The 15,120-nt window shown below is 40.1% G+C and overlaps 1 protein-coding gene across 6 annotated transcripts in view; it reads right to left on the bottom strand.

Moving 5' to 3' along the window:
• Window positions 1-8,875: 8,875 nt before the first annotated feature.
• The window catches only part of TBC1D23 (TBC1 domain family member 23), a 35,115-nt gene continuing 28,870 nt past the window's right edge, over window positions 8,876-15,120 (bottom strand). For 2 of the 6 annotated variants that reach the window (XM_055803306.1, XM_055803307.1), the window contains 3 exons: window positions 13,978-14,113; window positions 12,623-12,817; window positions 9,664-11,422 (listed from right to left, as the gene is read on the bottom strand). In XM_055803306.1, coding sequence (XP_055659281.1) covers window positions 11,341-11,422; window positions 12,623-12,817; window positions 13,978-14,113 — 413 coding nt within the window. In that variant the 3' untranslated portion in view covers window positions 9,664-11,340. Of the gene's footprint in view, window positions 9,160-9,663; window positions 11,423-12,622; window positions 12,818-13,977; window positions 14,114-15,120 lie in introns of those variants that run through there. The other 4 variants (XR_008747126.1, XR_008747128.1, XR_008747125.1 and 1 more) reach the window with 4 other exon arrangements.

Below are 15,120 nucleotides of genomic sequence, written 5' to 3'. Positions count from 1 at the left end.
AGAAGGGCGAGTTACGCACGGCCGCTCCCCCCGCCCCGCCCGAAGGCGAAGCCCCTCAGCCGCTCCGCAGCCTCTGCGTGCCCTGGAAAGGTTATTTGACAGGATCAAAAGCTTTGGAGCTGCCCCCAGGATGCAGCTGGAGGCGCTACGGTGGCGGCCGGGACCTGGGCTGAGGTGTAACGGGAGCTGCACGGGGAGGCCGGGTAACCCCGACTGTGCACCCTAAGCACAACCCCACGGCGCCAGCCCGAGAGGCCCGGGGGTAAGGGGCACGGTTCCGTACACGGCCTCACACGGGGCAGCAGCCACCCCGGCACCACCGGCGAGGGTGCGGCCCTGCTCAGGCTGTGGAGCACACAGGGAAGCACTTCCACGTGGCAGGAAAGGCCACCGCCAGGAAAGGCTGGCTGTCCCGCTGCCACAGACCTTCCTTCTGTCAACAAAATAAATAAAAATTAAAACCCCAGCAACACAGCAGCTGCCACCTTACATTCAACAATACAGAGGGCAGCACATGCAAAGTAGAACAAGTGCCCGCAAACCTCTGGCAGGCAGTGCTGGAAGTCCCTGAACGAGGAGGCCAGGAAGCAGCATACTTACTGTTTCGATTTTTCCTTTCAAAAACTAGCACTCCAGTATTGTAACTGGAATTTCTGCTCAGCAACACAAGTTTTGTGATGATTTAAAGAACAAAGTCAAAATTTCTTAGTGACTAAGTATCCTTTATTGGCAGCGCTGGATGCATGGGGGATCCTTCCGCCTAACATGCATGTCTAAAGTAACTATCTTATATTTATACCATAAAACAATGAATATTTCATTAATGCCTATACATATTCATTACCTAACCCCACCTACTCTCGCTTCGTATGTTAATTAGCTTATCAGTCCTTCATGCTTGGGCAAATTCCTCCAAGAATTGTGGGCAGGGGTCTTTGAGACATGGGCAGTGGTCTCTGGGAGGAAGGCCGTAGGTCTTCCTCATGGTGTACTTTTCACCTTTTGCTAGAAAATGCTGAGCTGGCTGAGTTGGCCAGTTTCAACCAGTTCTAGCTTTATCTGTCTTTCCCCCACTGGGGTGTTTTGGCTCAAGTTTCAACATAACAGAAGGACAACAGATAACAGGATGTTAGCTTAGGTTTCAACAAAAGGTAGACGGACAACAGGATGTTGACAGGCACAGAAGGTCGACGGATAACAGGATAGCATTACAAGATGTTGACAAACACAATGCACATGAGGATGTCATATATCTTATATTCATTACATTTTAACTACAAGATTTATTCTGTCCTAAAGTGAATTCATACAATATCAGTGAGAAACGCTAACTACAGCTACATACACTATGATGCAAAAGTAGTCTTTAAATTGGGGGTGGAGATGCATAAATTGAAATTATTCAGTCTTGACTGAGCTTTATAAGATAGAGTCTGTTGATAACATGCACATTGCTTTAAAAATTACAAATAATTAGCATCTTAATGGCTTGGATTATACATTTCTACACAGAATGATTTAAGAACTGACTTACTATAACTTTACTTACGGTTGACCTAAAAGGTCTGTATTTGTTGTATTTGTTGTTGAGAATGTGGAAAACATAGGCATGATTCATGTCAAAATAGCATATGGTATGATAAGTATAATTGTTGTACCTTGTGTGAATTTAAAATAATTTGTGACCACTGTAACCTGTATCACAATTGTAATGAACAGGCGAATGTGCTTCTCCTTTAGAACAATGTAACCACTTCTTAGAAAACTCTGCCTGGAGCAGAGGCAATCGCTACTTAGGAAAGCGCGCCAAAGACCCTGAGACTCTCAAAAGCGCGCCAAAGAGCAGCCAAGAGGAGGAGGAGGTGTACCCTAGTAACACAGATGACCCAATGGAGGAAGAGCAGGACGAACATCCGGTGAGAAGAGATTGGTCAAGATGCTGCTATAAAAGACACTGTTTTCAGAACTCTGTGTGCGTGTGGTGGAGCTAAGGGAGCTCTCCGCACACCCAGCACTGTTTTGCTTATTGTTTCTCAGCCTAAATTGATTGAACCCAAATAAAATTGATTTCATTTATAACAATTTGGTGACCCCAACGTGATCTCACTGTGCTTTCCTGGACTGTGACTTTTTGAGGGGCACCCCACAGATTGTGGCTCAAGAGTAGCAGTCTAGGTCAGTCTCCAGAGATCAATGAACAAAAGAGAAACAATAACCAAAAGGGATTGGAGCTCCTAGGGAAAAACTGCAGTATAAAGGACCTGTAATTCTGGTGCGTGAAGATTCGAACGAAGACAACGAAGTCGTGAGTATAAGGGAAACCGTTCGGTTGGGTGGGATCGGTTACTTGTATGTAAGAGTGTGACTGAGACAGAACCTAATTCTGGAAACGGACTCTAGGTTCAGAGCCAGGATTTGAGTTCCGAAGCAAGTGTGGAGGTCTTCTAACCGCGGTTCCAAACTCCCACGAGGGACTTGGCCGGTGAAGGACTGAAGCGGTTTCTATAGGATTCATGGGTGGGATCTAAATTCCTATAGGGTATGTGGGTGGGTGAAGGGTTCAACCCCCTGCAGGACACTCCTGGTAACTAAGGGCGATAGGAAGCCACTGTAAAAGTCCTAGGATTCGCGGGTGGGTGGTAGGTCCAAAACCCCCTGTAGACATTGGTATTGGCAACCAAGGGTGTAATACTCCGGAAATCGTAGGTGGGTGCAGACCCCCTACATAACACTTATTGGTTGCTAAGGGCGATAGGAATTGCCGCAAAATTCCTAAAAATGGCCAACATGAGTCAAGATTTGAAGAGGAAACAAAGGAAGAAAAGGAATACCCAAAGATTATTCCCCTGGATAGTGCCTTAGGAATAATGCTCAGGCATTGGGGTCACTGGCCATCTCAAGAGGGAAGAACTAAAACAAAAATGGTCTGTTACTGTATGAATGTGTGGACGAGAGAGGAAATTCTATCCAATTATGTATATTGGCCGATATTTGGATGTTTTGATGATTGGATGTGTAAGACATTGAATTTATATGTGAATAAAAAGTGAATATGCTGCACTGTGGAGAGGGTCAGAGACGAGAAGATTGGTTTCATTATTTCCTTTGAGAGAAAAGAAAGAAAGGAGGGCATGGGAGAAAGAAACTAAAACAACCACGTCATTATGGGAGCCATTAGACAATTCACCCCCGCCTTATTTAAGGCAGGACGTGGAAGGCCGTCAGGAGAGGATACAACCCCCACTGCCTCCTGACCCCTTTTCCATCGGCTCCCCCACTGCCTCCTGACCCTGTTCCTTCAACTTCCCTACTCTCTCCTCCTAGTCACACAAGGAGTAAAACAGTACAGAAAGAGAGAGATGAAATTTATGAAAAAGAAGGAGCAGTGGCTCTGGCTCCCCTCTGAGAGGTACCGATGGGAAGAGATATAGGAGGAATTGGATTTGTATCGGTACCTTTGAATACAGGAGTTGTGAGATCCTTTAAAAAGGAAATGGGTTGTCTACTAGATGATCCTTTGGGAGTCTCTGAACGATTAGACCAGTTCCTAGGTCCTAATATCTATACCTGGGAAGAAATACAGCCTATCTTAGGAATATTATTTACAGCCGAAGAAATATCTATAGTTAGACAGGCAGGAATACGGATGTGGGAAAGAAGGCACCAACAAGGTCCTCCTGGAGAACAGAAATGGCCTAACCAGAACCCGAACTGGAATAACCAAAATGCCCACGATAGACAAAATATGTCAGATTTGAGAGAATTGATTATCCAAGGTATCAGGGAGGCAGTCCCAAGGGGGCAGAATATTATTAATCAGGGAAAGGACGAGTCCCCTATGGACTGGTTAGAGAGACTGAGGAAAAATTTACAAATGTATTTTGGGGTGGACCCAGCCTCTCGAGTTGGAGAAGCATTACTAAAACCCCAATTTGTGGCCAGATCATGGGGGGATATAAGAAGGAAGCTGGAAAAGTTGGATGAGTGGCAGGATCGAGGATTACAGAAATTGTTGAGGGAAGCTCAGAAAGTGTATGTGTGGAGGGATGAGGAGAAACAAAAAGCGAAAGCAAAAATACTTGTAGCAGCATTCCGGGAAACTCAGCAAAGGGGACAGCCGAAAATGATCTCAAAAACTCCCAGATCAGAAGGTGAAAAGACAGCTGATGATTCCAGGGAAGAGGAACAAGGATTCCCTTGCAAAAACACCCCAATGTTATTGTGGGCAGAAGGGACATTTCAAAAAGCACTGTCGGAAGCGAATGAAGGACAGACAGATGTTTAAAGAAGAGGAATAGGGGTGTCAGGGGCTCTACAGTCTGCGGACAAAAACAACATCTGAGCCCTTGATAAATTTTAAGATTGGTCCCCAAGGGGTGGAAGTAATGTTTTTAGTTGATACAGGAGCCGAACGATCTACAGTTCGGCACATCCCTTTGGGATGTCGAGCAAGCAGAGATACAGCTTTAGTAGTAAGAGCAAAAGGGGAACCTTTCAGGGTTCATATTATTAAAAATGTAAAGATTGACTCTAAACCCAAAATTTGTGTAGGAGATTTCTAATTAGTGGGAGAAGCAGAAAATAATTTATTAGGATGAGATTTGATTATACAATTAGGAATAAAATTGGAAGTGGAAAAGGGAACAATCATGGTAAACATATCAATTAACAGTAAAAGATGAAGAATGCATAAACTCGAAGGTCTGGTATAACCAAGAAGAAATAGGAAAATTGAATATTGAACTGGTGGAAGTGCAAATAATGGATCCAAGAGAACCAATTAGAATTAGGCAATATCCTATCTCGTTAGAAGGGAGAAAAGGATTAAAACCAATAATTGAAGACTTACTCCAAAAAGGAGCTTTAGAGCCTTTTATGTCCCCACATAATACACCCATCCTTCCAGTTAGGAAAGCAGACGGTAGTTACAGACTAGTTCAGGACTTGAGAGCTGTTAACCGAAGAACCGTTATTACTAGGTTCCCGGTAGTGGCAAATCCATGCACTTTATTGAATCAGGTATCCCCTGAACATACCTGGTACAGTGTAATAGATTTAAAGGATGCCTTCTGGGCCTGCCCACTATCGGAAGCTAGTAGGGATTATTTCTCATTCGAGTGGGAGGATCTGGACAGAGACAGAAAACAACTAAGTTGGACGGTATTACCTCAAGGCTTCACTGAATCTCCAAATCTGTTTGGACAGGCACTAGAAAAATTACCCACATCCTTTAAAACTAAAGGTGAAGTGAAGCTCCTACAGTATGTAGATGATCTATTAATAGCGGGGAAATTGGAAAAAGAGGTTTGGGAAAACACAATAGGTTTACTGAATTTTCTAGGAGAAAGGGGGCTAAAAGTGTCACGGACTAAGTTGCAACTTACTGAGCCGGAGGTAAAATACTTAGGACATTGGATCACTAAAGGAAGAAAGAAATTAGACCCAGACAGGATAGCAGGGATAGTTGCCTTGCCAGCTCCAAAACCAAAAAGAGAAATACGACAACTATTAGGATTGTTGGGATACTGCCGACAATGGATAGAGGGATTCAGTGAGAAGGTAAAGTTTTTATATGAAAAACTTACCTTGGACGTGATAAAGTGGTCATCACAGGATGATGAAAAATTCCAATGCCTTAAAGATAACCTGGTAACAGCTCCTGTATTGAGCCTCCCAAATCTACATAGACAATTTCAACTCTTTGTAAACACCAGTAATTACACTGATTATGGAGTACTCACTCAGGATTGGGCTGGAAGCAAAAAGCCCGTTGGATATTTTTTGGAACTATTAGATCCAGTAAGCAAAGGATGGCCAACATGTTTGCAAGCAGTGGTGGCTGTGGCCTTGTTAGTCGAGGAAGCTAGGAAGGTTACATCTGGGGGATCTTTGGTAGTATATGTTCCTCATGACATTAGATGAATCCTCCAACAGAAAGCAGATAAATGGCTTACCGACAATATATTATTAAAATATGAAGCTATTTTAATTCATTCCTCTGATTTGGATTTAAGGACTACTACGGCACAAACCCCAGCAGTTTTTGTTTGGGGAATGGGGGAAGACTAAACATAACTGTATAGATTCAGTAGAGTTACAAACAAAAATTAGACCAGATCTAGAGGAAAAGAGTTGGAGGAAGGGGAGAAATTGTTTATATATGGATCTTCTCGGGTGATTGAAGGAAACAGAACATCAGGATATGCCATCATAGATGGGAGTAATTGGGAAATAATAGAATCTAGGCCACTGAGTGCTAGTTGGTCTGCATAAGCATGTGAATTATATGCCCTTTTAAGAGCACTGAAAAGATTACAAAACAAAAAAGGGACAATATTTACAGATTCAAAACATGCCTTTGGAATAGTTCACACATTTGGAAAAATATGGGAAGAAAGGGGTTTAGTAAATACCCAGGGAAAGGGATTAATCCATGAGGAATTAATAAAACAAATATTACAGGCTATACAAGAACCTGAGGCGATATCTATAACTCATGTCAGAGGACACCAAAAAGGGCTACAATTTAGGACTCAGGGAAATAATTTAGCAGATGAAGAAGCCAAGCAAGTGGCTCTCTTAACCTTAACAACCACCCAACAACTAAGACTGAGAGATGAACAAATGCATGAACAAAAGGCTTATTCTGAATGTGAAATACTGAAATATGAAAAACTGGGAGCTAAACAAAAAGACAACAAATGGATTTTGCCAGACGGCAGGGAAATGTTACCAAAAGGATATGCCAAAAGGATATTACAAAGGTTACATCAACAAACACATTGGGGAACTAGAGCCCTTGTGGATAAATTCCTAAAATTCTACAGGTGTATAGGAGTTTTTGAAATGGCAAAACAAGTAGTACAGGGTTGTTTTATTTGTCAGAAAATTAATAAAAAACAAATAAGACAGACACCAGAAGGAGGGAGACCTTCGGCTCACCGACCTTTTGAAAGGATACAGGTGGATTTTACTGAATTACCAAAGGTGGGCCAATATAAGTATCTTTTGGTGATCATTGACCAACTAACTCACTGGGTTGAGGCATTTCCTACTACAGGGGCCACAGTTCAGACAGTAGCGAAACAATTACTTGAAAATATTATTCCCCGATACGGGATGATGAGAGTAATAGATCAGGGATCTCATTTCACATCTAAAGTTCTTAAAAATATTATATTAGCCTTGGGAATCCAGTGGGACTATCACACTCCTTAGCATCCCCAAAGTTCTGGAAGGGTGGAGAGAGTAAATCAGACCCTAAAACAACAATTATCAAAGCTCATGATTGAAACAAAAATGTCATGGATAAAGTGTCTTCCCTCGGCCCTGTTAAATACCAGAACTATGCCAAACTCAGTAACTGGAATCTCACCTTTTGAAATGTTGTATGGGATGCCTTATACCCAAGGGTTACCAATAGGTCATCCAAAATTGGAGGATGTGACCATTCAACATTATATCATAAATTGAATAAAAATATGAAGGAACTCAGGGCTAAAGGTCTATTAGCTCAGAGCACGCCTTTAGATTTCACAATACACAAAATTCAACCAGGAGATAGTGTGTTGATAAAAACCTGGAGAGAAGATAACCTTAACCTTCGAAGGGAAGGGCCATTTCTTGTTCTTTTAACTACAGAAACAGCAATAAGGGTAGCTGGAAAGGGGTGGACACATGCATCAAGGGTAAAGGGACCAATAAAGGAATGGAGAGTCGTAAATGAACCTGGGGACACCAAACTTACGTTTAAAAGGACTTGATGTAACGGCTGGGGAAATTCATAGTGACTTCTGTAAAAGGGCAAACTCTAATTGAATTTACAAAAATTCAAAGTACAAGAGAACCAATGTTATCTTTAGTAGCTGATGGAACCCACTTTCCCCCAATTTTCCCAACCTCTGTTTGCGTTGGAAGTCCTAAAAAGAAAGGCACACCTTGGTAAAAACTGGAGAGGGCAAGACCGGAGGGAATCAGTGCTGCAGCTGACAAGGTCTGCCAAGGGCTGCAACCCCTGGGGCGGTGACCGCTGAGCATTATGATCCTGACCAACCTCTCTTGATATGGGTCCTGATTGGAACCCTGTGGGAAGATGTAGACACCCTTTATACTTCCAACTTTATATTGGATAGAATTGAAAACAGGGATGGATAAAGAAAGGAAAAGATAAAGAACATTGTTATTTAACTTGTTTTATCATGAGATGGAAATAGGAGTCAAATATGAAGTTCCCACAGTTGCTAAAAATCTGTTTGTAAAACTTGTCAAAAATATAACAAAGAGTAACTAATTGTTATGTGTGTGGGGAGACACACTTGGAATTGTGGAAAATTAGCATTTGCACCTTTGCCAAAGAACTGGGTTGGCTCATGTATAGTAGGTACAATTATAAACCTAGCTTCTTCCTGTTGCCAATAAGTAGGGGAGAGTGATTGGGGTTCCAGAATAACATCAGACTACCTGTTGGCACAGGAAGGGGGAGTTTGTTGGAAATTTAATCTTACCAGTTGCTGTATACAAAATAGTATTGTAGTCCTGGGAATATTTTGGGGGGGTTGTTACTTATCCCTTGTTTAATACCATCTTTTATTTGTTTAATACTATCAGTGGTACTAAGCATGCAACTAGAAATAATGACTACAGCATGAAAAGCTGTTATCGAATTAGAAACTAAGACATGAATCAATGAGATAAACAAAAACAAAGGGGGGAATTGTGGAAAACATAGGCATGATTCATGTCAAAATAGCATATGGTATGATAAGTATAATTGTTGTACCTTGTGTGAATTTAAAATAATTTGTGACCACTGTAACCTGTATCACAATTGTAATGAACAGGCGAATGTGCTTCTCCTTTAGAACAATGTAACCACTTCTTAGAAAACTCTGCCTGGAGCAGAGGCAATCGCTACTTAGGAAAGCGCGCCAAAGACCCTGAGACTCTCAAAAGCGCGCCAAAGAGCAGCCAAGAGGAGGAGGAGGTGTACCCTAGTAACACAGATGACCCAATGGAGGAAGAGCAGGACGAACATCCGGCGAGAAGAGATTGGTCAAGATGCTGCTATAAAAGACACTGTTTTCAGAACTCTGTGTGCGTGTGGTGGAGCTAAGGGAGCTCTCCGCACACCCAGCACTGTTTTGCTTATTGTTTCTCAGCCTAAATTGATTGAACCCAAAATAGAATTGTTTTAATTGTTATAATTTATAACAATAAGTATACACATTACCCACTTTCCCCATTTAATACCCAGATACACCTGTTCAACAACTCAACGTACTTTTCACAGTCCCCTCTCCCCCCATCAATGACTAGGAGAAATGTGCTGTCATTTTGTCAATGCTTTCATAACATGACACTGAGAAATCTGGAATTTATGTGGAGACCCTTTCTATAATGTGACCACTTGCTAGCCTGTTTTGACCTTTCTATGAATGCTCACTAAGGCTCACCCAAAAGTATTTTAATAAAATCAGTCTAAGTCTGAATTCCAAAATACGCACATTAAGATGTCACTGACAGTAGCTACCTATGATCCATAATCAGCTTCTTTCACTCCAAAAATCAAATTCACTTCCATTTATAAAATATCTTTATGAAAAACTATTAATAGAATCAGAGAATTCACACAGTATGCAACTACATGCTTTCTAATAGAACAAGTTATGTTCAAATTGTACTGGTTTATTTACAGCTGTAGTTTATAAACAGTAACACAAACATCTTTACATGAAAAAAATCTCATTGCCGAAGTAGGCACAGAGTCAGAGACTCTTCAGGATATTTTCAGAAGGGAGTAGGAAGGGGAAAATGTAATACAACAGCTGCTGGGCAAAACTATAAATACATGACCATTGGCCCAGGTGCAATTTCATGCAAATATCTTCAACAGTTCAAGTTCTATTGGTGTTTACTCAGATACTAAGAAGAAAAAAAAAAAAAAGAAAAAGAAAAAAAAAGGAATTAGTTCCAGAATTAAGGTGCCCTAGCTTGATTCCTAGTAAAATAACTTAGAATAACTGTTTTTTATAAAGGTCAGTTTAATGTATTTTAGCTCCTGATGATGTACTAATTCACAGGTTTCTATTCAAATACTCAGAAGCCTTCAACACAGCAAAGCTAATCCCCATTATCTTTATTTCACAGTTTTTGGCAATTTCCACATCAGTCTACAAAGATGCTATGCCTCAGCCATAAGGACATTCCTGTACTGAGCTTTTTTAACAAGAGAACGATTCTTGGAACAAGTGGCAGCTGCTGATAAACAATCCAGATAGATAAACAATCCCTCAAATGTTAATTTAAAAGATGTTAATTAAAAGAATACAAAGAAATGCTTGAATTAGTGAAGGTAAAAGGTAATGAATACATTTATCACACGTACATAGGACTTGAATCTCTTCACTTTGTGTGCATTAATTGTCTTGCTGAACACATCTTCGATCAGCACATACTTTGGTGCTGAACTGAAGGTTTTTAAAGGTCTAATTATTATCTTAGACATTTTGTTTCTGAGGAGCAAGGTAACTAGCGTTCAACTGTCCTATTCTGTCATGAAGCTTTAACTTCAATTTCAATGCACACACTCAACTTCACAAGAGAAACAGCCTCAACCTATGAAATGCATAATTTTGCATAATTTAAAAAAAATCACATCCCTCAAGTAAAAGCTTATTGTGCACAGTTCATTTTGATATTTAAAAATACCCTTACCACCAATTCCAATGATTTAGCCTAGGAGTGGATAAGACTTAAAAAAGCTAATTTTACAAATTGCTTGTATTACTCCATTATCTGCAGCCCAAGCTGGACTTAACTCTTTTTAATGAGAAGGAACCAGTATTTCTAAGATTTTTACCTGCTCTGCTTATAAACCTAAACTTTTAATCAGGCCTTGATGCTACCCCAGTAGGCCAAGTCAAATTTATAGACTGTAGGCAATGGAGACATTTTATTTTCAAGGACAGTAATTTAAAAACTGTCTGGTTTCAACTGCTTTTCTGTATCTGGCAGTGCTTTATTCCTTTAACATGCTTAATGCAAACCCAGCTGCATCTTCACTTGCAAAGATGCAGATCACTCGCATTAAGATTGCACTAAAAATGAAACCAACTGGCCTTTATAATAAACATTTCTTCAAAACAAAAACAAAATTAAAAATTCTTTCCAGAAATTGGTAATAATTTACCCTATCTTAAGCCTGCTACTCAGGCACTCCCATCAGCAGACAGAAAAATTCTTTAAAGTTAGTATTCAATTGGGAAACAGTCAGCTTGTGTCCACATACAGTATCTTGGTTGCTTCTTCTTTATAAACTGTTGTCTAAAAAGTCTTTAGTTATTAACTCTCCAAGGCATCCAATACTTTCATGATCTGTTGTTTTATAGCTTTGGTAGCATCACCTGCATTTGGAATCAAATACCTAAAGAAAAAAAAATGTTTAGAAAAAGTCATCATTAGTTCACTAAAATTTTTTAGTATTAATTCTGTAGTTCTTGTTTTGATTTTTCCTCTGGCACACACTAGGAGGAAGGAGGAGAGGAATACATAAAAATGAAAAACTATTGAGAAAATAACATTTAATTCCTGGTTATACTATGAAACTCTTCCTGTCTGTGAATTTAGAACTGTTAAGGAGGACTTCACAGGCTATCTTGGAAAGGAAAAGTTCATCGTTAATTAACAATGGTATGGATCAGGCAATTCAAGATCTCTGCAGCCTGCACTATCCAACTAAGCCATGGCAGTCTTTGTGGGTTTTGTTTTTTGTTTTGTTTTAATTCCTATAGACAGCTCTAGATCATTTATTTGCAATCCTTTCTCTTCTGGATTTGCTCCAGTCAACAAGGTGGTGGTGAAGTAACTCAACAAGCGGCAAAGGTCTCTGCAACATTTTCTTTGTCTGACCTACCACCAAACTAGTTTCATGCAAAGCAGCCAACAGGCATAGAACAACTTCCCCAGTTACCTAGAAAAATCATCTCCCATTTCTTGTGAAAACAGAGCACCCACTGCACACTGTTCTCCCCAAGGATGAGGACAGCAAGATGTCCAACTGATGGCAGCAACTTTGTCAAAACAGTGTCAAGAAACAACAGGCTAAGCTAGTGGAAGAAAGCTCAACAGATCCATCTCTCTTGACTTGCCCCCAAAGTCTTAACCACTCAAATGCTGAGCATGACAATAACTAACTTTCAAGAATCAGGTTTCAGGGGTTCAGAGTTTTGAGGTTAGGCTTCTGGACTCCTTGCAGAATGCACAGGAAGAGTCAGAAGGTTAGAAATTGGAAGAGATAGGAAGGTTAGAAGAAAGGCCACTCTCAAATCCCGCTCTTCACAAATCTGTACTTTAGGCTACAGATAGTAGTCCACTTCATTTTCATTTAAGACCCTACAAAAAGAAAACGCTTGCAAACATCCCATGCCCAACAACTGTTGATGCAGACCACAGAGTTCCTCTCTGCTGGCAGATCTTTCTTCTAGTTCACATCTGAATTATGTATTCCTAAATAAAAAATACTACTTTTGAATTCAATTCTGGGAATTGCAGCATGCCCCTGATTTCCTGCTGACAGCGTTCTGTATATCATTACTACTTATATCTATGCTACTAGATGGCTTACCTTTCAACTGCCAAAATTTCTATGCCTGAAGTATTGCTATTTCCATATTTAAAGGTGATCAGTTCCGGGTGTTTCTTCTTGGATGTGATCTTGACTACAGAGTTGAGTGCCTGTCGAGACTGTATGTAAGCCAGTCCCTTTCGTGACGGAATCTCTCTCAAACAGTACATATGAGTTGCTGTTACTAGGAGATGACTTGAGGGAAAAATACAAATTAGGTTTGCTCATGAGCTAAATATCAGCTATTTAGAAAGCTGAATTCTACAAATAAGCTATATAGAGAGCAGTAGATAAAACTTCCCAAATCTAAGAAACAGTTTTAATACTTATCAAATCTGTAATTTAGAAGGGTCTACAAAATACTTCAGATTTTCAAGTACTGTATCATAGCCATTTTTGAAAACAAGCACGGCATCCTCAACAGCATACAAAACACAGTGAGCAGTTAACATCATCACCTTATGACAACAGCCGTGAGTGCTATCAACAAAGATCACAACCACCAGTAGTGCTGGGCCACGCACGGAGCAAGGAAAATGCCTCCAGCTTCAATTTCACCCTTCAATCATGCCCCCAACCCCATCCCTCCACCTACAGAGCGGGAGCGCTACATGTGGAGCCTCAGACCCAAGTTAAAAGGACATGCTGGCACTCCACGACTGTCAGTCACTGTACAAGCTCTAACGTGGAGACGCTGACCTGCCACCTCAGTTTGAGTCCCACTTTTGCCTTCTTCATGGGAGGAATGCATGCTCAACTAGTGGTGGGGACACACTAGCTGGAATCATACTATGATAGATTAGTAATCACACACCATATAAAATAAATCTAATGGCAAAATAAACTTAATAAAAGACAAGAACAGACCATGATGCAAAAAGAAAGCCCATCATCATTTTCTGTTTTCCAGATTTAACAGGACTCGTACTTTTTGGGGAAGCCAAAATATAGCAAGTATCATGTTCTGCTCTTCAGGATTAATAAGGTCACTGTATCCTGGGGGCAAGATTGGTGTGTAGTACAAGGCACAGAGACAAGCAGAGAAGAAAAAGTGAGGCCACAAGTACTCAGGTCTACCTGGTCTTGAAAAATAAACCTATGTACACCGAGAATATTTTTCTTACTATCTTGTTTTCAAAGCAAAACTTCATGCTAGGTTTTTGTAGGTAATTACTATTCTATAATATTGCAAATAAAAGAATGCAAATATAGTGGTAACATTTTGTTCTAGGATGTTTTGCACTTTCATTTCCTAGTTTAATACAAAGAATAACTTAATTGCCCAATATTATTTTATTTTTTTCAGTGTGTATCAAGACAGACATTTTCATTAAACTTAACGCTAATTCCTGTACCTGGGAAACATATGCCCATTTTCCTTCACTTCATTACAGGGGAAGTTATATTTCACATCGGGTTTATTTATCCATGTTTGGATGTTGACAACCTCTTTTCGATCATCATCTGACATTGAGGAGCTATCAATTTCATCTATTTTGAAGGGAGGAGATAAAAAATAAAAAAAAGCACAACACATCAGACAACTTTTCAACTTACTTAAAACTATGGTTCAAACCAAAGTCAACCTAACCGTAAACAACTGTTCAGAGGGAAGAACAAAAAATGCATATCTGATACTGCTCTTTTAATTCTCTTTCAGCAGACAACTATTTTCAGCTCAGGGTATTTCTTAGGCTAGTCTAATTTGTCCATCATTAAGTATGATAGATCTTTTACATGGACTTGTTCAGACTTTCCTTGAAGTCGTGCAAATGTTTTGCATCTACAGCACCAACATCTGTTGGCAAGCAGTACCAAAAAGATGTCAACTACATTTCAGTAAAGTCTCCTCTTGTGGCTTCTAGTTTCTTGTACAAGAAATAAACATCTGTTGATCCCTTTCCAGGCCAGGCATTATTTTTGTGGGCCACTTTTCCTCCCTTAAATTGCCTATTTCATATAACAAAAGTTCTAATATTCAGTTATGCCTGTTGTGAAAGCCATTTCACATCTTTCCTCACCTTCTTATTCCTCTCTGAACTTTCTCCTGTTCAAACATATTTCTGAGGTACAGGATCAAGACACACAGTATTCAATGTCTGGGTGAACCACAGGTTTATACAGCAACATCATGACCTCTGTTTTATTCTCTGTTGCTTTCCTTATAATTCCTAGTGTTTGATTTGCTTTTCTGACTGCCAATGAGCACTCACTTACTTATAAACCTGTGGCTCCTGGGCACAGCCAAATCAGTGTACCATTTTGTATCTGAAACTAGATTTTTTTTTTTCCCCCCCATGTCTCTCACCTCACACTAATTCATACTGAATTTCATGTGCTATTTTATCACCCAGTCACTCAAACTGGCAAAAGACTCATTCAATTCTTCAGTTTGTCCTTACTACCTCAAATAATCTTGGATCATTAGCAAGAATTGTCTTTGTGTTCACCTCCTTTTCCAAGGACTTTTAAGAACATACTCAAAACCAAAATTTTCA

Source organism: Falco peregrinus, chromosome 4 (assembly GCF_023634155.1).
Source record: "Falco peregrinus isolate bFalPer1 chromosome 4, bFalPer1.pri, whole genome shotgun sequence".
Lineage (NCBI taxonomy): Eukaryota > Metazoa > Chordata > Aves > Falconiformes > Falconidae > Falco > Falco peregrinus.
Note: the sequence above shows the minus strand (reverse complement) of the source record. Positions and strands in the feature narration are given on the sequence as shown.